General features: G+C 49.4%; 1 protein-coding gene across 2 annotated transcripts in view; it reads left to right on the top strand.

Moving 5' to 3' along the window:
* NAV2 (neuron navigator 2) overlaps nucleotides 1-22,825 on the top strand; it is a 358,500-nt gene extending 335,675 nt beyond the window's left edge. For both annotated transcript variants that reach the window (XM_004682985.2, XM_012725369.1), the window contains 12 exons: nucleotides 1,260-1,413; nucleotides 2,507-2,669; nucleotides 3,418-3,518; nucleotides 5,477-5,572; nucleotides 7,022-7,190; nucleotides 8,178-8,413; nucleotides 9,146-9,300; nucleotides 9,493-9,564; nucleotides 10,885-11,081; nucleotides 12,182-12,300; nucleotides 16,847-17,050; nucleotides 19,485-22,825. In XM_004682985.2, the coding sequence (XP_004683042.1) occupies nucleotides 1,260-1,413; nucleotides 2,507-2,669; nucleotides 3,418-3,518; nucleotides 5,477-5,572; nucleotides 7,022-7,190; nucleotides 8,178-8,413; nucleotides 9,146-9,300; nucleotides 9,493-9,564; nucleotides 10,885-11,081; nucleotides 12,182-12,300; nucleotides 16,847-17,050; nucleotides 19,485-19,610 (1,792 nt within the window). In that variant the 3' untranslated portion in view covers nucleotides 19,611-22,825. The remainder of the gene's footprint in view (nucleotides 1-1,259; nucleotides 1,414-2,506; nucleotides 2,670-3,417; nucleotides 3,519-5,476; nucleotides 5,573-7,021; nucleotides 7,191-8,177; nucleotides 8,414-9,145; nucleotides 9,301-9,492; nucleotides 9,565-10,884; nucleotides 11,082-12,181; nucleotides 12,301-16,846; nucleotides 17,051-19,484) is intronic.
* The last annotated feature ends 307 nt before the right edge of the window (nucleotides 22,826-23,132 follow it).

The raw sequence follows: 23,132 nt of genomic DNA, 5'->3' as shown, positions 1-23,132 counted from the left end.
GGTGTTACATTTTTTTCCTGATCCCTTTGGCCCCTGAAATACTATTCTATCTCTTTTAGAAATTACAAATGGTTTTCTTTTGGCGATTAGCATTTCCACACCCTCCACCAGTTTTACAGGTCAGGTTTCGTTTGGCCCCAGATGCATACTTGGGTCTCGGAGAGTGGGCTCGCGTGGTGATTTCTGCAACCACAGGTTCACCATGTCTTTCAGAAATAATCAGCTTCAGTTCCGTAACTTTATGAGCTTGGGCAGTGGAGGGGGTGGGGGTGGGGGGTGGGATTCTTTGCTTTTTTCCTATCTTCAGTCCAAGAAATGTCAAAGCATTCTACTCTGTATTACCCTCATGCCAGATCCTATGATCTTTGAAATCAGCTAAATTTTTTCCTAAACTAAATTCTCTTTTCCAACATAGCAATTCATAGTGGTCGTGACCTTCCCTTTGTGCTGACTTGCCAGGAGAGCAAACCTAACTGATCAAATAAGGACCCCGGCCAAGAAGGGACCACCTCTTAAGAAAGAAACCCAGTAGGACTCCAGGGACCCCTTGATCTGGTTACAGCTGAGAGGGGAAGTCAGCACTCATCCGGCTACAGAGTTTTCAGATAAAACTTCGGCTTTTGCGCCACATTAGCCTTTCTGGTCTCTTACGACCTGAAGATGTTTCTCATTATTGCCAGGAGCTTTTTAAATAGTGTGGGACATGAGGGGGGAAAAATGTTGCTCTCTCTAAACACTTTTCGAGGAACTCATTTTAGAATGTGACCAGATACAGACTCTACTATGGCTGTAGGGTCTTTTCCCCCTTTCTGGCAAGTAAAAATGACCCTTCAGCTGCCTGAACTTGGAGTGTCTACTTTTTAAAACAGATAGTTGTCCTTGCTTCTCAGAGTAGGTTTAGCTCTCAAGGGCTGCATGGTGTCATTATTGGAGCCCAGCTGTGTACACAGTTAAAGGGTGTTCAGGCCCCAGTGGTTTTACTACTGCCTTTTTCCAGTCTTCTGTTTATTCGTAGGTTTTTGGAATGTTGCTGAAAGGCACACCAAAGTCTTGCTGATAGCCAGTGTTCTGCAAAGAAAGCTGGAGAAGCAATACAATCTGTGGATTCTAGGTGTTTTGGTGCTGTCAAAGGAGCATCAGGCCGCTGCTTTTCCAGGATCACTGCTGAATAAAACCAGTGATTGCCGCAGGCCAGTGCTTAGCGGAGGACTCAAAGGAGATGGACTCAGAGCTGCTTTCTTGCTTTTCTCTTTCCCTAGAATCTCAGAATGCATGGATAGCGAAGCTGAGACAGTCATGCAGCTGCGAAATGAGCTGAGAGACAAGGAGATGAAGCTGACCGACATCCGCCTAGAAGCCCTAAGCTCTGCACACCAGCTTGACCAGCTCCGGGAAGCCATGAACAGGATGCAGGTGAGCGCCTGGAGCTTGAACTGAGCCCAAGGCTGTCGAGGAAGGAGCACCAGGAGGCTGGTCTGGTTCTGGCTCAGAACCCTTTCATCAGCCTCTTCCTTTTTGCAGATCTTCCTGCAGCTATCTCCAAGACAGTCTTTCCAAACCACAAGGGTAACTGTGTCCTGTTGCATGAGACCTTCAGTGGCTCTGCCGCTACCTTTTGCTCCTTCACCTGGTCTTTCAGGATCCTTTTCCAGGATCTTTTTCAAGGCCTTCTCCGGATGCTCTTCACTCGTAATCTCCCACTCACCAGCCCAAGAGAGCCACTGACTGCTCCCTTTGCATACCCCAGGAATATGCTTCATGCTGGCCTGAGCCTTCTGCCCCTCCACATTGGACCTTCCTAGAAGGCTCTGCCTGAGGCTCTTCTTCACAGTCCTGCAGCTGGATACACCCTAGCTTGGATCCTTACAAAATTGCTCTTAATAGCACTTCTTACTGACTTCCATGGGCTAAGGCATTTGAGTCTTCTGAACTATTCTTTTCTGCCTTCTTTTCTACAGATTCAGTATCAGTGCTTTACCATACCGTAATAGGTACTTCCTAAATAGTCATAGAATGCTGCCCCCTGTGGGTTCTACTAAATAAGACCTCCACTAAATTAAGACTGAGATCAACATTTCCCAAAGGAAATTCCATGGCACACACATTCCAGGAGAGTCCTGTGGAAGGAAAGCTCCTTGAGCAAATTGGCACATGCCGCCTAATCTTGGATTCACAGTGCACAGCAGCTCACTGAGAAATCTGTCAATTCAGTTTCCCACACTTCCTAGATTCTAAGACTCTTTTTCACTGACTACTCAGGCAGCAGACTCTGAGACCCTTTTCTGAGGTCTTTCAAAGGCCAACTTTCTGGTGGGAGGGGCCCGGCCCTGCTCCACAGGTCCCATGGTGATAGTCCAGGCACCCTGACTCTGATGGTGCGACTTACTCAGTCGCAAGGATGGATACCCACTGGGTCCCTGCAGGGAACTTCTGCATCCTTCCTCCAAATAAGGCTTGTTCACACTGCATCCAGCTAATAAGTGGGCTTCTCCCATACTCATTGCAGAGTGAAATAGAGAAGCTGAAGGCTGAGAATGATCGTCTGAAGTCGGAGTCTCAAGGCAGCGGCTGCAGCCGGGCCCCCTCCCAGGTGTCTCTCTCTGCCTCCCCAAGGCAGTCCCTCGGCCTCTCCCAGCACAGCCTGAACCTCACGGAGTCAACCAGCCTGGGTGAGTGGCATCGCAGGATGGGGGCGGGAGGTGGCAGGGCAGGGCCTGCAGCTGGCACCTCAGTCTCCAAGTGAGAGCCCCAGGATAAGCAGATGGACAGATCAAATGGAAAGACAAGAGGCGCGCGTGCGCTCGGGGAGTGTGTGTGTCTGGGTGTGGTGTGCGTCTGCTGCCAACATGAGCCCAGCCGTTAGACTGCTGTCATGCTTTGCTCCAGTGCCCGGTATCTCCAAGCCATGAGCTTGGATCTCCTCACCTACCATGCTGAGTTCTGTTTGATGCATTTTAAGAGGCTGACCTGCAAGCTGAATGCGGCATTCCAACCCCATAATAGCAGCTCCCAGTTGAGCGATGCCTCAGTCTGTGATCGTCCTGCCTTCAGACTGGTCTCCAGCCTGGCGCAACAATCAGTGAACATGATCTAGGTTTTCTTTGTAAGCACATTGAGGCTGACGCTTTGATTTTTTTATCCATGATGCTGCTGTTGCTATTGTTTTGATTGAGTCTCTCCCTCGCACTTCCATTGGCAAGGTACATTGTCAGCCTGCTGGTTCCTTGGTTGGTCCACCATTGGTTCTGTGATTGCATTCTCCATTCTGCCCTCTCCCCTTCCCCTGCCCCCCACTCCTATTCCCCCGCACCCCAACACCTGGTTGGTCCCGCTGTGCAGACAAGCAGCGGGGGTGTTCCAGGAAGCCAGCTTTGCTATCCCCTTGTGCCTAAGGCTGTTGATGTTTTCCATTCGCAGACATGTTGCTGGATGACACTGGTGAATGCTCGGCTCGGAAGGAAGGAGGCAGGCATGTTAAGATAGTTGTCAGCTTTCAGGAGGAAATGAAGTGGAAGGAGGTTAGTTGGATCCCTTTCCCTGCTCTGCCTGTCCTTTCCCCAGGTAGAAACACCTAGTGTAGTGTTTTTGTCCTAAAGCTATAGCACCTCAGTGCCTAAGGTGACTTGGCAATGCCACTAATGCTTTCCTTAACTCGCCAAATCCCAGCAACATTTTGACACAGTTAAAGTCAAGCGGCCCTTCCCCCCTCTCATGTTTGGAAAGGCTAATAAAGACTAGTGAAAGTGGTCCCACATTGTGCTTTCGTGCAATTAATTAAGCACTAACATCAGTCAGAAATGGCTTTTCTGAGTTTAATAAAGTCCCAAACCACTTCAAAGGCAGCCAAGCACCTTTAGTGCAGAAGGTACAGAGATTGACCAGGAATACCGGTTCTGCAGTTAGCAAGGCTGCTGGAGAATTAAGAAGTTGGGGCTGCAAGGCCACGGTGACCACAGTGGGGAGCATGTGGCTCAGAGTGAGGCCACTGGGGCCCCCTCACTCACTCAACCTGGGCCATGTGAGTTTTCTCAATAGTTTCTGTTAGCATCAAGAGTCTCAAGGTCATTCTCACTCCCCCTTCGACCTCGCCAGAGAGTATTTTGGGTTAGGGGTGGGAGTTGGCCATCAAAGTTGATCTTTAGCCAGAAATTAGATCCAGAGGGTGCTGTGAAGACCATCTGTCATATCAGTGAGAAGAAAAGACCTCATGAGTCACTATTTCACATCCTCTTGATTGTTGGCTATTTTTCAAACTCCAGCCAATACTCTGTGATAGTCTCAAGACATCTAGGGGCCCCACAGAACCCACCAAAGCCGTGTCTGCAGCCTCGCTTTTCTTTGCCAGAGGCTCTACTTTGTGGCTGGCTCTGCAGTCTCTCTGACAGGGCAAGCCCAGAATTTTGGAACTAGTAGGAGTTTTAGCATCCTCTAGCCTAGAAAGAGCCAATAAGTAGCTCCATTTGCAGACTTTAGATAATGGAGTGAGGGACTGTTAAGAGAAACTTCATTTTTATAATTCATGCAAATGGCATCTGTGAATGCATGTTATTCTAGTGATCATCAGCTTGGATGATAGAACTTACATTTTATAGACGTTTACAGGTCACTTGTAATCTGTGTACTATCCCAGAACACCAGAGCATCCAAGTGAAGTTGGTTGACCACCAACGTCAGTGGTGGGGCCGGACCATCTCATCGTGAGACTGGTTCTTTTCTCTGTTAAATTTGTTACCTGCCACACACACCCCTCTCCGAATTCTTCACCTTGTAAGTGTTCCAAATAGTTCCATTCCAACGAAATGGAGCATTCTGTTAACTTTATGTGATCAGTTAGCCCCCACTATGCAGAGCCTGGTGAACTCGGAAAAAGATCCTTTTGTGAACTTCCCAGAGTTTTATGAGCTTCCTGAATTGTCTTTTAACTTTTAATCAGAAGAATAGCGATAACATTAAAAAACAAAGATAAAGAAAATAGAACAGTATCTACCCTAAAGTTGTTAACGATCCAGTGAGGAGACAGCATTGAGATACAAATAAGATATAAATACCTGAAAACACATTATTGTGTGGTCAGAACTGGTGATGCAGTGTGAGCTCTGAGCCCGATGGGTTAATCATTGAAGGCTGCCTGGAAGAGGTGAGTTTGTAAGCGAGGTTTGGAAAGGGATGATAGGAGAGTGGAGAGCACTCCAGGAGAGGAATATATGGTGTATACACTAAATAAGGCACACAATTAAAAGATTCTAGATTCCAGAGAGGAGATCTTCTGTTCTGGCCCACAGATTATTGATCTAGCAGAAGAGCAAGGGAAATTTTTAAGACTATTTTGTTCAATTTAAATGATACCTGGTTTTAAGCAAATAGGACTTTTAATCCCCTTTAAAACCATAGGTGGAATTCTAAGACAATCTGAATCCTGGCAAAACTGTTGGGAAAGATTCACTTTTTTCACCTGCATACATTTCCTTACCCTTAGGATTCCAGACCACACCTCTTTCTTATTGGCTGCATTGGAGTTAGTGGCAAGACGAAGTGGGATGTGCTCGATGGGGTGGTTAGACGGCTGTTCAAAGTAAGTGTCTCCAGAAGATGGTTGCAGCAAATAATACCCCTGCAGTGGGGCCTGTGGCTTGAGGGAAGGGGAGGGTGGCTTGTGACCTGAGCTAGCTAGTTCTTGGGCCTAGCCCCTCTCTTATGGTTCTGAGACTTGTCCCCAGGCCCTAAACAAGAGGCGGGTGGTAAGAACAGATGAGTGGCCAGGCCCACCTGACCCCAATGGTGATTGGCCACTCACTGAGAGTCATTTCACATGCATCTCTCACTGCCAAACTGCTAATGTCCTAGTTCTCTTTTCACCTTAGAATTTGGTCCTATTGAATATGTTTTGGAATGTATGATGTGGTTGGGACAAGACATCACCTTTCCACCCTTCATTTTGGGGGGATTTGATCTGACTCACCCAGTATCCTGTGCCAACACTTCAGAGTCTGTGTTTTGTACCATAAGAGTTGTTAACATCTGGTCATTGGCCAGCAAAGGATGTTGGTGTATTTTCTGTTTATTCCCATCATATCATAGGAGTGGATGTTGGCACGGAAGAAATAACTGATGAGCTTTGGGTTGAATCTTAAAACAAAAATAGTTTGAAAGATGCTTTTTGTACGTTTCTTCTATCGATTGACCTGAAGTCATTCAACAGCCATAAGTGTGCCCTAATCATATCCCTTAAGTGGTCATAACCTACTTTTCTTGTGTCAGAGACTATGCTAAGCCCTTTCTTCACATTAATTTACTCCAGACCTGTGAGGAAGGTCCTGTTATTTTCCCCCATTTCAAAGTGAGCAGAATAAGACCCAGATTGGGCTCCCTTCCTAACATCATAGTTCTGGGGCTCCGTCATGTTGGTCTAGTTGAGTTGATCTGATTTCAAAACCCACTAAGACGTACACTCTAGTCTCCTCAAATCTAGGTCCCGAGAAAATTCTGTTCTCTGACAGAAGATTGGTCCCTGTGTTAGCAGACCAATCTCTGATATATTTGAGCAGGCCAAGCTTTGCCTCTGCTGATGGGTAGCCGAAACACCCTTGGACCTGAAATGTAACAGTTTGGGCTGAAAACAGCCTGTGATACATCACAGGCGAGACAGTGATGGAAAGATGAAAGATTTCTTACAGAATGATGTTTTCATGAAATTCCCAGCACCGGTCCCAAGCCCCAATATCTTCATGGCTTCAGTCTAACTTTTCCCTGCTTCGTTCATCCAGACTAAACGCTTACAGTCCTGTTCGGGGTTTTTTATTTCTCCATCACTAACCAAATACATCTGTATTTTAAGAGGCCCGTGACAGAAGGACATCTTTCCCATAGAAAGTTGCCTCTTCTCCCCCCAGTTCCAGAGCTCGATTTCAACTCAGGCATTAGCCAAGAAAGACAAGGAGATGATCGTAAATCACCCACCGAAAGCGTGAATCACCGGCAAACTGCTGCCACATCTTTGATGGGGTCTTTATTTTTCTTCCAGGAATACATCATTCATGTCGACCCGGTGAGTCAGCTAGGGTTGAATTCAGATAGTGTTCTCGGCTACAGCATTGGGGAGATCAAGCGCAGCAACGCTTCCGAGACACCCGAGCTTCTTCCCTGTGGCTATCTGGTCGGGGAGAACACCACCATCTCTGTGACTGTCAAAGGTAATGCAGCCTGTGCAGTCAGTGGTGGCAGTTTTCAGGAACTGCAATTTGCGTTTTGGGGCTTGGCTAAGGACGCTGTGGCCTTGATTTTGTTTGTGCAGATACATGTGGGGGGGTGCTCTTCCCCCTTTAACCACAGTTATTCTTATCTAAGCAAGTTAAACAGTCTCCATGTTTCACCCACCCTAGGAAGCAATTTAAATTTATTGCTGAAATTACCTAACAAAAGGTCCCATTAGCCTGATGACTCTGAGAAGATGGAATCTTAATAACTGTGGAAACCAGGCTCTACCAATACAAATGAATTACACTTGCCAGCGAGCCTTGGATGCCGTCCCATTGTACAGACAGGAAACCACGAGTTGCTATAGGCTAGAGTGGAGTTGCTCCGAGCACCCTGTTGAAATACTGAGGCTCTTGCCCAGCTTGTGATTACCTCACCCCCGGAGACGCGAGCCCCCGCAGGCGGAAAGTGTGTTCTGCAGAACTCCATGCTTGCATGGCCAAATAAATCTGGGAAATGCATCATAACCACTATTTAGGCTTAGGGGCCTAAGGAGGCAGGAATATACTAGTACAGTGAAGGCTCTGACCCTTACTGTCCTTATTCCTGCCACTTAAAAGGCTGTTTCTTATTTGACACTCAACTCTCCCCCCTCAACAGACATTTTTTAATACTTTATAAATCACCTACGTAAGGAATAGACTTTCATAAATACTGTCGAGTTTCAACTTTCAGGCCTCCTATCTCATGCTCCCTGAAGGCACCAATCTCACTGCAATGTTGGAGTGGTTTTATCTCCCGGTTGGAAGGTTCTCCAAAAACGCCCATCTTGCCCACCAGCAGGATTTGCGGCCTTGCTCTGCTCGCCACAGCAGCGCCTCCCTGCTCCAGTTTCACACAGCCTTAATTTGCTGGCGCAGGAAGTCCCAAAGCACGCAGCCCTCAATGCAGGGCCCCTTCCAGTTCCTACCTCTTAAATGCAGGCCTCGCAGAGAACAGCCTGGATTCCCTGGTGTTCGAGTCCCTGATCCCCAAGCCCATCCTGCAGCGCTACGTCTCCCTGCTGGTGGAACACAGGCGGATCATCCTGTCTGGCCCCAGTGGCACTGGGAAGACCTACCTGGCCAACCGGCTCTCAGAGTACCTGGTGCTTCGGGAGGGACGGGAGCTGACAGACGGGGTCATCGCCACCTTCAACGTGGATCACAAGTCCAGCAAGGTGAGGTGGTTGTTTGGAGGCTCCTGCCCAGTCATGGGTGACCCTTTGGCCCTTCCAGAACACATGCTGCCACCACCACCCCAATGGGAGAGGGGTGTTTCCTTTAAACTCTCCTCTGGTTATAAAAGGCCAGTGAAGGAGACAGGGTGGGACTCTGGGAAGAATGGCTTTGACCAAAAACTTGCAAGAATTTTTCTTTTTTATTTAAAAAGATTTATTTATTCATACATACAAGAACTGGGGTACAGGCTAGAGGTGTGGGGGGTGAGAGGATTCTCCAGAGACAGAGTGGGGAACAGACAGACAGATCGATTGAAACACACTGCTGAGGGGAACAGTGGGTGAGGCAGGAGAGGTCTGCCACACTATGTGGGTCACCTCCGGGGCCGGAGATCGAACTCATGCTTCAGTGGCTGCAGATAGCTTCCCAGTGTTGTGCTTTTAGTCCATTGCACCGCCAGGGAGAGCCCCCAGCAAGAATTTCTATCTATGTCAACCTAGTTCATGTGTTATGTCCCCACCATGAGGCCAATGTGATGCTCAGTGCTACTAGATTTTAGCAGCCCCTGGACCCCAAACTGGCCTTGCCCCTGTGTAGCAGACTAGCCTCTAGTGCGTGTTCAACACCCATCTCGGCCTGCATGGGGCTGGCGAAGTGAAGGCTGTTAACTTGAGGGTCTTCTGTGGGATGCTTCACTCACCTGTCCTTCTCTGGCCCTCGGGCCATCGCAGGAGCTGCGCCAGTACCTGTCCAACCTTGCCGACCAGTGCGCCAGCGAGAACAACGCGGCGGACCTGCCTGTCGTCATCATCCTAGACAACCTGCATCATGTCAGCTCCCTGGGCGAGATCTTCAATGGGCTGCTCAACTGCAAGGACCACAAATGGTAAAGGCCTGAACCTCGGGGCCCTCGGGAGAGTGCCCACCGCGTGGCACCCTCCACCCAGGGAGTGGTGGCCAGGTGGGGGCGGGGCAGGCAGCCACCCGCCCATGCACAGGGCCGAGGGCCACGGCAAGCACCTGCTTCTCCAGCGTGGCTTTGACTCACAAAGTTCTCTGCCCCGGTTTGTTCCCGCAGCCCTTACATAATTGGCACCATGAACCAGGCTACCTCTTCCACTCCTAACCTGCAGCTCCATCACAACTTCAGGTAAGATGTCACCTCCCTTGACTCGTTAGGTGTCCAAAGGACAAAGGAGTGTAAGAAAGAGTAAGCCGAAAGGCTGCTGTGAATACCTGGGATGTGCCAGGCAGTGCAGAGTTAAGCTCTGTTCCCAGTTTAACTCATTTGCTGTCTCAGCAGCCTCAGGTGGTTGAGATTTATCCTTCTCAGTTTAGTAATGGGGAGACTGAGCTCAGAGAATTCGTCACTTGTGTCAGGTCACACGGCCATCAGTGGCGGGGCTGAGACTCGCACCCACACTTCTCTGACTCAATCCTAAGGGAGCAGCATCAGACAGGCAGCCCTGGCAGGGGCCGCTAGCACCCCCGTGCCTCCCCTGCACACAGTAGGTGGCACAGCCCTCTCACCCAAGGGGTCTGAGCAGGGAAGGCTCCTGCTTGGGAACGTCCCCGCGTAGCTGGGTGTCTGGACCATGGAGTTCTAGCTGCTGTGAGTCTGTCCCTCGCTATCATCAGAGAAATGTCAACTCCTCCAGGCCCCTCAGACTATGACCCACCTCTGCACCTAGGTCTTATCCACGCTTTCTCTTAATACCCCTCAAGTCCTTGCTCCTTGCCCTCCCCCGTGACTGCCCTGTTAGCCCCCAGTGTGCAGCTGCAATTATTTTCTAACCAGTATGCCTGCCTGCAGCTTCCTGACCCCCCCACCACTCCAGCCAGCTTCTGTGCCAATGGCAACCAGAGTGAACATTCTAGAATTCAGATCTGACCATAAAACCTTCGTGTTTTCTCTACCCGAGTGGTTCCCCATTGCCTCCAGAGTAGAATCCAGCTGACACTGGTTTCCCTGAACCCCTGACAATTTCCCAAATAGCCCACGCCTTTTCTGGTTCTCAAGCCTCTGCAAATGCTCCAGCGTGCCCTCCATCTTCCACCCAGCTCCACACTCCTGTCTGCCTTTATGCGTCTGCTCCACTCAGCGTTTTGGTCTCCGCCCAGACATCTCAAGGAGCCCTCCCCAACGCCCAGGTTTCATCGTCACTTCTATAGCTCTAGCTCAGGGCAGGCCTGATCCACACAAGGGGTCACATGCTCAGCATTCGGAGCTCGGCCACTGTGCTGGACTGTGTTGGTTCTAATCTTGGCTCTTCTAGCTGTTGATATGGGACAAGTTACATAACCTGTCTGTGCATCAGCATTTCAGTCTATAAATGGGGATCTGTATCATGGGGATTCCGTGGGAATTGTGAATCATTGTAACTGTGTTCAGCACAGCATGTGGCTCTTGACGTGAGTCGTCACTTTTGTCACCGTCTCCACTCTGAAAAGCACTCCTGACTTCCCCCAGGTGGGTGCTCTGTGCCAACCACACAGAACCTGTGAAGGGTTTCCTCAGCCGCTTCCTGAGGCGGAAGCTCATGGAAACAGAGATCAGTGGGCGGGTACGGAATGTGGAGCTGGTAAAAATCATCGACTGGATTCCCAAGGTCTGGCATCACCTAAACCGCTTCCTGGAGGCTCACAGCTCCTCAGATGTCACCATAGGTAGGTGGGAGGCCTGGCGGAACGAACGGTGGGCCGGTTCCGGTGGGGCTTCTCCTGGAAGTCAGGTCTTGGAGGAGGGGCAGGACAGCACCTTGCCAGGCCACATCCCCGTCAGCCAGATGTGGCACTGCCCATGCAGATAGAGAGGCTACCCCCCACACCCCTTAGTCATCCATGTCCTCCGGGGGTGTCTCCACCCCTCTTCCCTGCCCAAGGAGACATGATCCAGCTGAGCTCGGTGAGGAGCCCGCACAAAGCCCCTCGTTCAAAACCACCGTTGGGACTGGCTTCACTTTACATATAAAATTTACTAGTATTGGGGCCTCCCTGGTGGCGCAAGGGGTTAAATCTTAGCACTATGAAGCTGTCCACAGCCACTGCAGCATGAGCTCGATCCCCAGCCAGGGAGCTACCCACAGGGCCAGCAGGCCTTCCCTGTCTCACTGCTGCTCCCCTCAGCAGTGTACTTCAGTTAGCCTGTTCTGCTCCCCACTCTGCCTCTTGTGAATTCTCTCACCTCCCCCCCCCTTCTAGCCTGCTCCCCAGCTCTTGTATGCATGAATCAACAAAATAAATCATTTTTTAAAAAAGTACCAACCTTCTGACACTTAGGGATTTAAACAGACATAGAAACTTCACTGACTGTCCCATTTCCTTGACATAATCATTTCATTTGAGCTTGTAGCTTTCGTCCACATGTGTTTTATGTCGTTGCGATTATAGTAGACGGATTGTTCTTTTTTCACCTCATACTGTCTCAGGAGCATTCTCGACCACTCAATTTTTATCATTACATTAAAAGGCTGGAAAGAAGTCCAATCTCAATGTACCATCATTTGCTTAAGGGTCTGGGTTCTTTTGGACATGTGTCTCCAAGGTCAGGTTAATAATACTGTAGTGAGAATCTTTCTCCAGAAAACGCCCTCTCTGGGGTGATTTCCTGAAGGAGACTGGTCCCAGGATGAGAGTTAGAAACCTGCACTGTCCCCACCTGGCAGCTGGGACCTCTGTCATCATTCAGAAGACCCAGGGGCTCTAGACCACCAGCCCACCACAGCCCACCCCTTTCAGCTTTGACCGCCTCTCTTTGTGGCCCCCAGGCCCCCGGCTCTTCCTGTCGTGTCCCATCGATGTGGATGGCTCCCGGGTGTGGTTCACTGACTTATGGAACTACTCAATTATCCCCTATCTCCTGGAAGCCGTCAGAGAAGGACTCCAGGTAAGCACACACCAACCGCTGGCCTCCTTGGCATGGGCAGCTGTTCTGGTAACTAACTAGAGGAGTGGCCTTTATCTCCTTCAGGAATCTGACTGATGTGACGTGATGGCCCCCAGCTGGGAGGCTGGCAGTCTAGCACCGCAAACCTTGGCTGTGAGACTTGTTAGCTGTGCAGCCCCAAGCAAGTGTGTAGCCTCTCTGGGCCATAGCACCCTCATGGCTAGAAGAGGAAGAAAGTCACCGTGTACCAGAAAGAGTCATTGTGTTCATTAAATGAAATCATTTACAATGCTCTGTGGGGTAAATGTGCAAGAGATGGGAGCATACATGTATGTAGCCCTTTACAGCTGGCAAAGTACAGTTTGTTGGTTGGTTTAAGCTCTGCATCAGTCCTGGGGCTAATGTTTGCATCTTCAAGGAAATCTGAGGTTCAAAGAGAATAATTGTGAATCTTGGAGAATCTAGGCATCAGGTGCAGACCTCAGGCTTGAATTTCAGGTTCTCAGGCCTCAACCCCACAATGTTCACTTCGTGATATCAGGACCCCACATGGGTGATCCTGGAATGTGGGGGCCAATCAGCTCCCTGCCCAGCAACCATGCACAGCAAAGTCCTTCATCACTCAGCCCCAGGTTTAGTGCCATGAGCAAGCGTTACACGGGGCCTTCCTATGGTTTTATTGCTGAGTCTGGAGGTGGCCCGAGACATACGTAGGTCTCCAGTTCCCACACTGCGTAATAAGTTGGCATCGTGTTCAGCTGAGGAATCCAGGAGCCAGTTGGCAGCTCGTTTTCCGAGGGCTGCTTTATTTCCTCGGTCTGGTAAAGGGAAACGTGCTACTGTCGGCTGCAGGCCGCATGCATGATGAGTGTGTTCAAGTCCCTGTCAGTTCTGTACATTTGGGCTGAGCCCCACGAACTCTTGGCTGCTGTGGTGTTCAGAGGCATCAGGACACTTAGAACTCAGATGGGATAATAGTGAACCCCTGGGGAGGTGTATTTCATCAAACAGCCCATAGGCTTCAAATGCAAGCATAAGTCAGTCTTTGGTCAAAAGCTACAGCCCTACAGATACAGACCCACTCATTCATTCCTATGTTCTTGGGCCAGTGGAAGCATTTCCCGCCTGGTGGCTTTTTGCAGTCCATTCCATTGCAGAAGTCTTTTCTCCTCTCTTCTCTGTAAGTGGTTATGGGCTGTGGTATCACTAATACCGTTAAGCTCACACAACTCAAGAGAGACAGGGAATTACAGTGGGATGGGGGAGGGGAGCACTATTTCCTCCTATTTCCTACTGCCTATCAGCCTCCCTCAGGCTGCTTCTTTTCTCCAAATAGATTGTCTGGTGAGGGGTGGAAGCAAGAGTATGGTGGGAAGGACTGCAGGGCTCTGTCCAGTGAGGGTCTCCCCTGCCGGAGGAAGCTGTCAGCTAGAAGTGGGGCTGTCTGTGCTCTGGCCTTGAGCCAACGGTAGACAGCACCAGGGCAAGAGAAGTGGTCATGAGGGGAGCAGGCATTGGTTCAGAGCAGTAAGCCCCTGGCCAAAGCTGTAACCTGAGACATGGAATCCCCAGAATGGGCTCTGTCTGGACGGTGAAGGCCGTGGCAACTCAGACCCTGCTGCCATCAGGCCTTGCCTTGTCTCCGGACAGCCCCTCCTGCAGGCACATCCTTACCTGGAAGAGAGCTGGCATTGCCCCCTAGTGGATGCCAGGTGTCGCCACCAGTGTTGACTTCCCAGTAGGATTCGTGAGTGTGTGTGCAGTGTGCGCACAGATGTGGGATGTACACATGCTCCCACTAACTGCATCCCATAGAGTCAGAAGTCTCATCATGGCCCAGATTGTCACTTCCAGTGTCTTGGTACCCTGTTCCTGACCCCGTGGGAATGCCCTATGTCAGCCTGTCTCCCTGCTGTCTCTGCTGCTTCCCAGAGCTGCCTCAGGGCTAGGCAGCAGGGTGATATTCCCTTTCCTGGCAGTGGTACTTAGCCAACCATTCATCACCTGGATTTGAACATGTCCAGTGGCAAGTGGGAAGGCTTGTAAAAATATTTTCTGTTCTTGCAGATGATGTTAGCTGTGCCTGCTGGTGCATTTGTCTTATGACTCAATCCCCAGTCCTGTTCCCCTTTGGAATTGTCATTAGACACTTGCCAAAGTGTCTCACGTCAACAGAGAAACTTAAAAGACCTTTGTCCGTGATGAAGGGGGAGAGCATGGGGCCTGTTATCAGATGACCCAGCCTGCCCTGAGCCCCTGGGAAAGTCTGCCATCCCGAGGCCTCAGCTTCCCAACTTGTAATCTCAAAATGTTGGGCTTGGAGAGTTTTGGTTGTTGTTTTTTTTTTTTTTTTTTCCAGGCTGACTCCTTTGGAGTCTTTAAGCTACTCATGGGTGGGCAGGGGTGAGGGGAGGAGAGCAATATTTGAGAACCACTGGGCCAGTTTCTTTTCAAGGACTTGATGAATTCCAAGTGCTGGCCTCTGTTCTTTTATAGCCCTGAGCATCTTCTGCTCCAAGCTGAAGCATGGAAATAAAAGTGGTAGCTGTCAGAAATGAGGCTGCGGTTCAGCCCCATACTTGTGAAGTCTGGCTTGGGAGAGGTGGCCCATTTCCACAGGGAAAGCCCTTGGACCGCGAAGCTTCTAAAAACTGCAGGAATGTTTTTAATGTGCAACAGACGTCTTTGGTTCAAGTGCATCTGTGTTGCCTCCCTTCCTGACATGCACGCGCGCACACACGCCCTTTCACAAAACCCTTCCCTGCTCAGACTCTGAATTGCCTGTGGAATACCAGACTGTGTTGCTGGGCCTGAGACTTTCCCCTGCCCCAGGTTAAGGAAGATTTAGTGACAGACAGGCCCAGAGCGCTAGACAGGATGGGCGGTGGTGTCTGAGCGTGCGGTGAGCTCAGAGGAGGCTGTGTGTGTCTTGAGTGCAGCAGACACTATTGAAAAGATGGATGGCCCATCTGCAGTGCAGGCAGAGATCACACGTAAGGGCAGAGGCAATGTGAGACAGCTGGAGGGGACAGCAAGCTCAGCCCTGGCTGACGTGTCCTGGTCTGCTGGGCGGCCTGCCCTGTGTCTCCCGGCCTCTGTCTGGCTGAGTCATGAGGTTCCTGCTTACACCAAGTGGTTCATCATGGAGTCGGTGGGGAGGGGAGCTCTGCTCTGTAACCTTTCACAGCTGGTTGTCCTCTTTAGACTCGTGTCCCTGAGTGGTAAACAAGGGGGCAAACCTAAGTGACCCCAGTTCCTTCCTGCTGAGATAGCTCAAGATGCAGGAAGATGCAGCTTTGTCAGAGCCCAGCTCTGTTTTACTGGCAGCTCATTGCTTGCTCTCTCCTCAACAGTAGGAATCTGGGGGGTAGAGGGGACCCAGACTGTGTGCGGATGTCATTCCTCTTGAGAGCCCTCCTGCCGCCCTGGGGTCCTGGAGTCTCTGGTCTTTGTGCCCCGTGGTCTCCTCTGGAAGCAGCTGGTGCTGCCCTGCAAGGCACATCCTGTCCATGAGCACATCTGTCACATCTGCTCAGACTCTGGGGTGCACGGACTTGGATTCCAGTTCTGCCTGCTCTCCTCTCGGGTCCTCATCTGGGAGACTCCTCTTGGGGTCACACAGGATTAAGACAGTGGCAGTGCTAGATAGGACAGACAGACAAGTTGCCCCAGCAGCACAGACACAGCACCCGCCTAGGGAAGTGATCAGGCCGAGGCTCCCCTTCTTGAAAAAATATGTGCATCTTGAAATTGCCAGTAGAAGTGCGTAAAATTCCGTATCATTACCTATTTAATTCAGTAAAGGAACTTGGAGCCAGACACTGGTCTTATAAAATTGTTTCAATGTCTGTTTTAAGAGCCAATTAGTTATGATGGACAATTTTGACAAATACACAAAAAAGCAATCACAATTCCCCTGGCCGTAGTAACCTGTTACAATTTGCTGTTTTGAAAGTGACCCGGATGTCTATAGAGGGACTCTGAAAAATGGGGTTTCATTGAACCAGGGTCATTCACGACCTCTACCTGTGGTGATGATGACCAGCATCCCTTGGAGGAAGCACTCTTGTGGGGAGTGGGGTGCCCCCAGTGGGATGCCTGGCTGGCTCCAGCTGATAGTCAGTGCATCTTTCTAATTCTACATTCAGCAATACTTGTTGGTAGATTGAAATTGGCCAGAATGGGAGTATTTACCCCATGGAAACAGGCAGATGCTTTGATCAGGTTTTGTTCCTCCAGAGACCACTTTTCAAGTTGGATGAATAAGACTTAAAGTTTAGGGTGACCCAGTGAATCAGTGGCAGAGCTGAGATGTAAACCCCAGTCAGCCTGACTCCTCAACTGGTGCCCTTGATGCCAGGGTCATGCTGCCCTCAGTCTTGATGCACCAAGCTGCCTGGCTCGGGTGAGAGTCTTAGAATTCTGGGAGTACAATTACTCATGAGGGGGTCAGAGGCTGGGGGGGGCAGTTTATCAGGAAGCTTCAACCTCAGGGCTCCAGAAGAAGTCTCAGCCCCACTTCTAGACTGTTCCTTTGTGTTTGCAGCTCTACGGAAGGCGGGCCCCCTGGGAGGACCCTGCCAAGTGGGTGATGGACACCTACCCATGGGCAGCCAGCCCCCAGCAGCACGAGTGGCCACCCCTGCTGCAGCTCCGGCCTGAAGACGTGGGCTTTGATGGTTACTCCTTGCCTCGGGAGGGCTCAACCAGCAAGCAGGTGCCCCCGAGCAGTGCTGATGGAGACCCGCTGGTGAGTAATCAGGGCCAAGAGCCGCCTCAGTCAGTGAGCTTACAGTGTCTCTGGAGGCTAATGTCAGCCACACTGGCCACGAGAGCCAACTGAGCCCCGGCCTTCATTGCTGCGAAAGGTTGGATTTTCCAACATTAGGGCCATGTTTATCACTGCTTTCTTTCATGGTTTTAGTTTTTCACTGAAGCCTTGAACCTCTCTGAATTTTCTTCTGGCTCATGCTAAAAGACAAAGGATTTGACATTTCCCCTTCTAATTGCCCCCATAGCTACGGTCACAACACCATACTGGTTTGCCACCTGCTGTGCTGTTCCAGTGACTCCAAAGAGCCAGAGCTCAGTGGTCAGGACCATGGGTGTGGAGAAAAGGAAGGGCCTGCAGGGCTCACAGAGGGCAGGGAGGCCTGAGATGCTAACTCGCTCCACCATTGCTAAGGCAAGAAAGGCCTTTTGAGAAGAACTGGACCAGGGAAGGGAACACTATTAATTATGATGCCCTCTGCTAATGAAAGACACATTCATGGTCATACTACGAAATTAGGCCTAAGAAACCAAAAGCCCTGTAAAATAAGGTGCAAGCTCACAGCATAATGCCCCCCACCTTCTGTTAGAAGACCATTATTAGGCTTGAAATTTAAATTTGGGAACAGTACAGCAAAATGTCGTCCTTGCATTACCTGATGAAAGAGAAGACTACTAGGACATCCTTTAAAAGTCAACACCAACAGTCCAGTGCTATCCCTAGTGTCTAATTTATTTACTAAGCAAAATGTCAAATAGCAGCTTTGGGTCACCTGCCATCTTCCTGATTGGTGGCAAGGCCCTGGGGCACTGTTCAGACTTAGGAGAATTCTTTTATAATGTATTCATTATTTGTGTCGCTGTGCAGTCTAATTGGCAGAATATACAACAGTAGTTTTTCCAAGGAATGAATTCAACTTTCCAAAGTCATTTCTAACATTCACTGCTACTAAAAGCCAAAGTCAGGGAGATATTTTTGTGAGTGCAGGCTCATGAGATGTTAAATAAAAATGGAATTCAGGCTGATTCAAGGAAAAAATAGTGCATCCCCAGATACACCAAGAACATTTGCATCGCTGCTTGAACACAGAAGGGGTTTAGGCCAAACCTGGAGTTCTCTGAAGTTACACAAAATTCTCCTTCCAACCCCAAGTCCCCTGATGTGAACTGCCAGTCTGGCCACATACCCCTTCCCTTTCCAGGGTAGGGAGCGCCCTGGGTCTGTTCCAAGAGGACAAGATAGCCTTGGTTTGTTCCAGACCAAAGCCTTTGAGTCCAGTAGGAATGTTTCATGAGTGACTAAACAATCCCAGCTATGTTGTCCATTACACTTCAAGCGCCTCCTCTTTGGTGGTCATGGCTGTGCAGCTGGACACCAGCAAAGGCGCTTCTGTGGCCCGGCTCCCTAGAGTGCCTCTACTAAGCACCCTATGGAACAGCTGGCCAGGAAGTGGCTGAACTTCACACCCAGCTGTGCCACATCTCAAAGAAAGCCTAATACGTACACACAATCTATAGTTATAAGCAAAAGTAGTTTTTTGTCTCCCCCTCCACTCTCAAACGATAACCAGTAGATTGTAGGGCAGGAAAAATGGAATAATAGTCTTTAAACTCTTTCAAGTCATTGATGGGGATGGGGATGGTGATGATAGCAGATCACATTTATTGAACACTTACTATGTACCAGGCCCTGTCTAAGGGCTTAGTATGCCTGTCCTTTTGTTCCCTGGTTCAGCCTCATGAGATAGGTGCTTTGGTCTCTATTCAGTAGATGAGGAACTGTTGGCACTGATATATTTGGTAATTTGCCCAAAAACTCCTGAGTTGGGATTCAGGCCTCTGCTCTGCTGTGACTGGGGCTGTGAATCACCTCCAGGGAATGCCTTGACAGGAACAGGAGCACAGTCAACCCAGCTGCCCTTGGGCGAGAGCCAGGAGATAGATGGCTCGATGTTCACAAAGGGGGAGACCTGTGCTTTGGTCGTTAGTGGTAGTGAGACACATGTTCCAGAAGCCCATACCCAACAGGGTCTTTGCTCAGGTTGAGCGCGATGCTTGGGTGCGTTGTGCCCACCATAGAAAACATCAATATTTATAGCCAGCTTCCTGTTTGTATTCTTGGGGCTCTGCATTTATCAAGTTAACCCACACCATAACATTTCAGGGCAGGCATGATTTTTAATCACTTTTGACCAATAAAGAAACTGAGATGCCCAGAAGTGAACACATATACCTGGGGCCAAACAGCAGGTGAATGGTGGGACTGGGACCTGAACCCTGGTAGCCTGACCCAGCTCTTACTGCTGCTTCTCCTGTGGGCCACTGCCCAGGGTGAATCTGAGATTGGAGAGCTGGGCTTGAAGAGGCCAGGGTGGGCGGCTGACTGAACTGGATGCTCTTCCCTCCTTCTCCAGATGAACATGCTGATGAGGCTGCAGGAGGCCGCCAACTACTCCAGCCCCCAGAGCTACGACAGCGACTCCAACAGCAATAGCCATCACGATGACATCCTGGATTCGTCCCTGGAGTCCACGCTGTGATGGGCCCAACCACAGAGCCCGCCCCTCCTCTAACTCTCACCCCACTCACCTCCCTTCCCATCCTGGAGATGACCTCCTGAGCCAGCCCCTGGCTGCAGGGACACCAAGACCCCTCGTCCTCCAGCCTTGACCTGGGGACAGGCATCCCAGGCCAGTTGCCTTGGGACCTCTTCTTTCTACAGTGAAACTGCACTACCTTCTGTTTGATGGGAATTATTGTTTTGCCTTGTTGCTGTGACCTCCCTAAGACGCTAGAGATACTTCTTGGGAAAGGATTGTCACCATTGAAGTAAAAAGGGTTAAAAGCAAGAAAACTCACTTGAAGCCCTGAAACCAAACAGCATCTGCCACAAGCTTCTCCGAGACAAGAGACCAGGGCAAACTGAGAAGTATCGACAGCATGACTTGTCCTCCACATGACCCTCCAGCTTGGTCTGCCCACGGCCCGCCACCCACCGTCCACCCCGCGGCCCCAGAGCCCTGGGCTGGCTCCGACAGGCCCACCGCAGAGCTGTGCCACAGGAGTCCTGGACAAACCACCCATGCTTTCTGTTTTTTCTGTTTTCTGACTGGTGCTCTCCTTACCCATGAGGTATTTCGTTCCAGTTCAACAGTACCTTTCCGACCCTCCAGTGAAGCCAGAGCGGGAGTAAAGGAGCGAGAAGGTGCGTGAGCATGTCACACAGAACGGCACGTGTTTCCTTCCCGCTTAGAAATGAATCAGGTTTCTTTTCTGCAAACACTGTGTATAGTAAGCATTGCTCTACTTTGGAGAACTGAGAGCCCTTTTGAAAATGAGGTTGAGTTTCCCCTTTTCTGACTTTTTCATTTTTGAAGATTTTTTTTCCCCTTTCCCTTCTTGGTCAGAATCAATCCTTTGGTGAAAGTAAGAACCACAGGAGTTGTTCAGTTTGGTCCTGCTGAGTTTTGGTTTTCAGTTGTCCAGCCTCACGGTTCTACACACTCGCCTCACGCTGCAGGGACTCGGGGCAGCTGTGTCTTCGGGAGTGACCAGGGCCCCATCCTCCACAGATGGACCAGCTGGGATCTCGCCTGCCCTTCTCCTCCACGAGGCTTTTGCTCTGGTGCGCCAGCCCCAACCTCAGGTGGGGTGTTGAGGTCACCTCACAAAAGACTGCACTTTCCTCAGAACCAACAGGAAGCAACTCAACAGGGGTGGGCTGGCCCCTGCCCCTGGCAGCCCCGGCCTCCATCCTGGCGAGCCCGGCCTGACCTCTTTGGTGCTGACCTTCCCAAAGTGATGCCTTACTGGTTTTGTATTAACTGTGTTCATTTATGCGCGTCGTGTCTGCCTGGGGTCCGTTTCGTAGTTGTTTTTGTTTTCCCCATCAGAGCAAACAGGGCTAAAAATGACCATTACTCATTAGGAGAACTCGAGTTGCTGGGACTTTTCTCATCCAAGAGACTGTATGTGTGTGGATGCATGACCATTGGAAAAAGAAAAAGGGGGGAAAGTCTGTTTTGTTTTTTTTTCTCCCAGGGTCTTGATTAGCTAACACCCTGGTGGGGCAGTGACCCACCTTGTGCAGGAAAAGATGGGTACTCCTCCAGGTTGTCATAACAGTGTCTGGCCCTGCCAGTGTGTGTGGACACACTGGTGCTTTCCTGAAAGAGTGGGGGAACCTTTGCATTATTTCTGTTTCATAAAGAGAATCTTTATAGTACCCCCCCTCCCCCCGGGGTAGACTTGTTCACAATCAGGGTTTTTAGTCCATCTTTTCCATTGATTTTAATGAAGGTCAATCTCTGGATGCTTTTTCTTCATTTCTTTCTGCAAAAGCTTGAAAAAAAAAAGCTTGTCCAGCTTTCCCAGGACATTGATACCATTTTCTTCCTCCTTGAAAGGAAAAGAAGAAAGCATCCTACTAACTGGCGAATGGCCTCATCTTAGAGCTGTCCCGGCTTTCGGTCTCAGTAAACTCAGACTCTCTGCTAGGCCTTTGCAAGTCATCTGAGTATGTCTGTGTGTCTGGTTTAGTTTTATTTTTGATAAAGTTTTGGAATCCTATATTTAGCCTGTGACCACAGGCCAAACCCTGAGCCTTCTGGTAAACCCAAAGGGTGTTCTCAGTTTATCTCCCAATGATGACCTTACACTCTCATACTGTGAATTTGGGAGGAGGCAGAATTGACTTCTCTTGGTGGGTGGATTTCCCAGTCACCTTGCGAGTAGACACCTGCCAAGATTGTTTGACATTTTCTTTTAAATGACACCCTCTCTTCTCTTTCACCTCTCCCCACTCATATGGACTTCCCACCACTGGGTCCAGGCTCGGAAGTAAAACCTCTGTCCCTGGTGCTGTCTGACTAGTAAACAGTGATGGCAAGTAGCGGGGCCCTCGTAGGAGTCACAACTCAGTGTCCATCCTAGCGTTTCGGGAAGCAGGGTTGTCAAATATGCACATTTATTATTTTGGTCATATTCTACTTTTTGTGTCACTCACCTTTGACAAAGTGACTTTGTACTCATTTAGGGCTCTGTCCAAAATGCTTCCATTTTGCCTTTTTCTACAGTTAGGCTGATTTTGAAATGTATGAAATTCTATGCAACAGTTATGTTGAGTTACCAATGGAAGCCAAAAGATTTCTTCCCAAACTGCCAAGAATTTTACAGGCCATAAATGAGATGGGAATGCCTTTTAATTTAAGGTGGTGGGTGGGGGAAGGGTGGGAAAGGAACTAGACTTGCCTAGACCTTTATTGTATCTTCGGGACAATTTTTTTATTTTATCGTTGATGCTTAAATTTCAAAACTTTGTGTGTTCAGATATGGTCATGGCGAAACTACTTCAAAAGGAAAAAGAATCCAAATTTTGTGGATATTAAATGGAAGGTTTGCTGTTTTGATCTAGTTGTTTCCAGTGGGGCAGTTTATGAAATATGTTCTATAAGATGTACATTTTTTCATTGTAACATAGAAATTGTAAATAATTGATTAAAGTGCTGCATTTTGATGAATTTTTTCTAGCCATTTTTAAAGAGAAAACTAGGAATTGAGTATTTTGTGTACGGTATGTTCCCATCTTCCCTCCCCTTCCACTCTTCTTCCTCCCTATTTAATTTTCATTTGTCATGAGGTTTGGATTTGCCAATGATCTGCTGGAGATCATGCCCCACGTCATAGAGAATAAAACTGATGATTGTACCAGTCTTAAATTATTCATGATTCAATAAAATTGATGCTTATTTATTCAGATTAGTGGTTTGGCTTTTCTGTGCTAGAGCAGTCTTGATCAGAGTTCAACTCATGCCAGAAGGAAGTCCCTACATAGCCAACACAGCCCAAAACATTTGCAAATCCATCTTGGCTGCTATGTCCTCACTTTCACTTCTTGCTGCTCTTGTAGAGCTTGTTTAAAAGGAACCCTGGTGGCGTAGCAGTTTAAAGCACAGCACTAAGAAGCTTAACTCCACTTTGGCATGAGTTCAATCCCCGCCTGCCCCGGAGGGGATCCACATGGCGTGGCAGACTTCTCCTGGCCTGCCCGCTGCTCCCCTCAG

Source organism: Condylura cristata, unplaced genomic scaffold (genome assembly GCF_000260355.1).
Source record: "Condylura cristata isolate star-nosed mole 26May11 unplaced genomic scaffold, ConCri1.0 scaffold00015, whole genome shotgun sequence".
NCBI classification, from domain to species: domain Eukaryota; kingdom Metazoa; phylum Chordata; class Mammalia; order Eulipotyphla; family Talpidae; genus Condylura; species Condylura cristata.
Note: the sequence above shows the minus strand (reverse complement) of the source record. Positions and strands in the feature narration are given on the sequence as shown.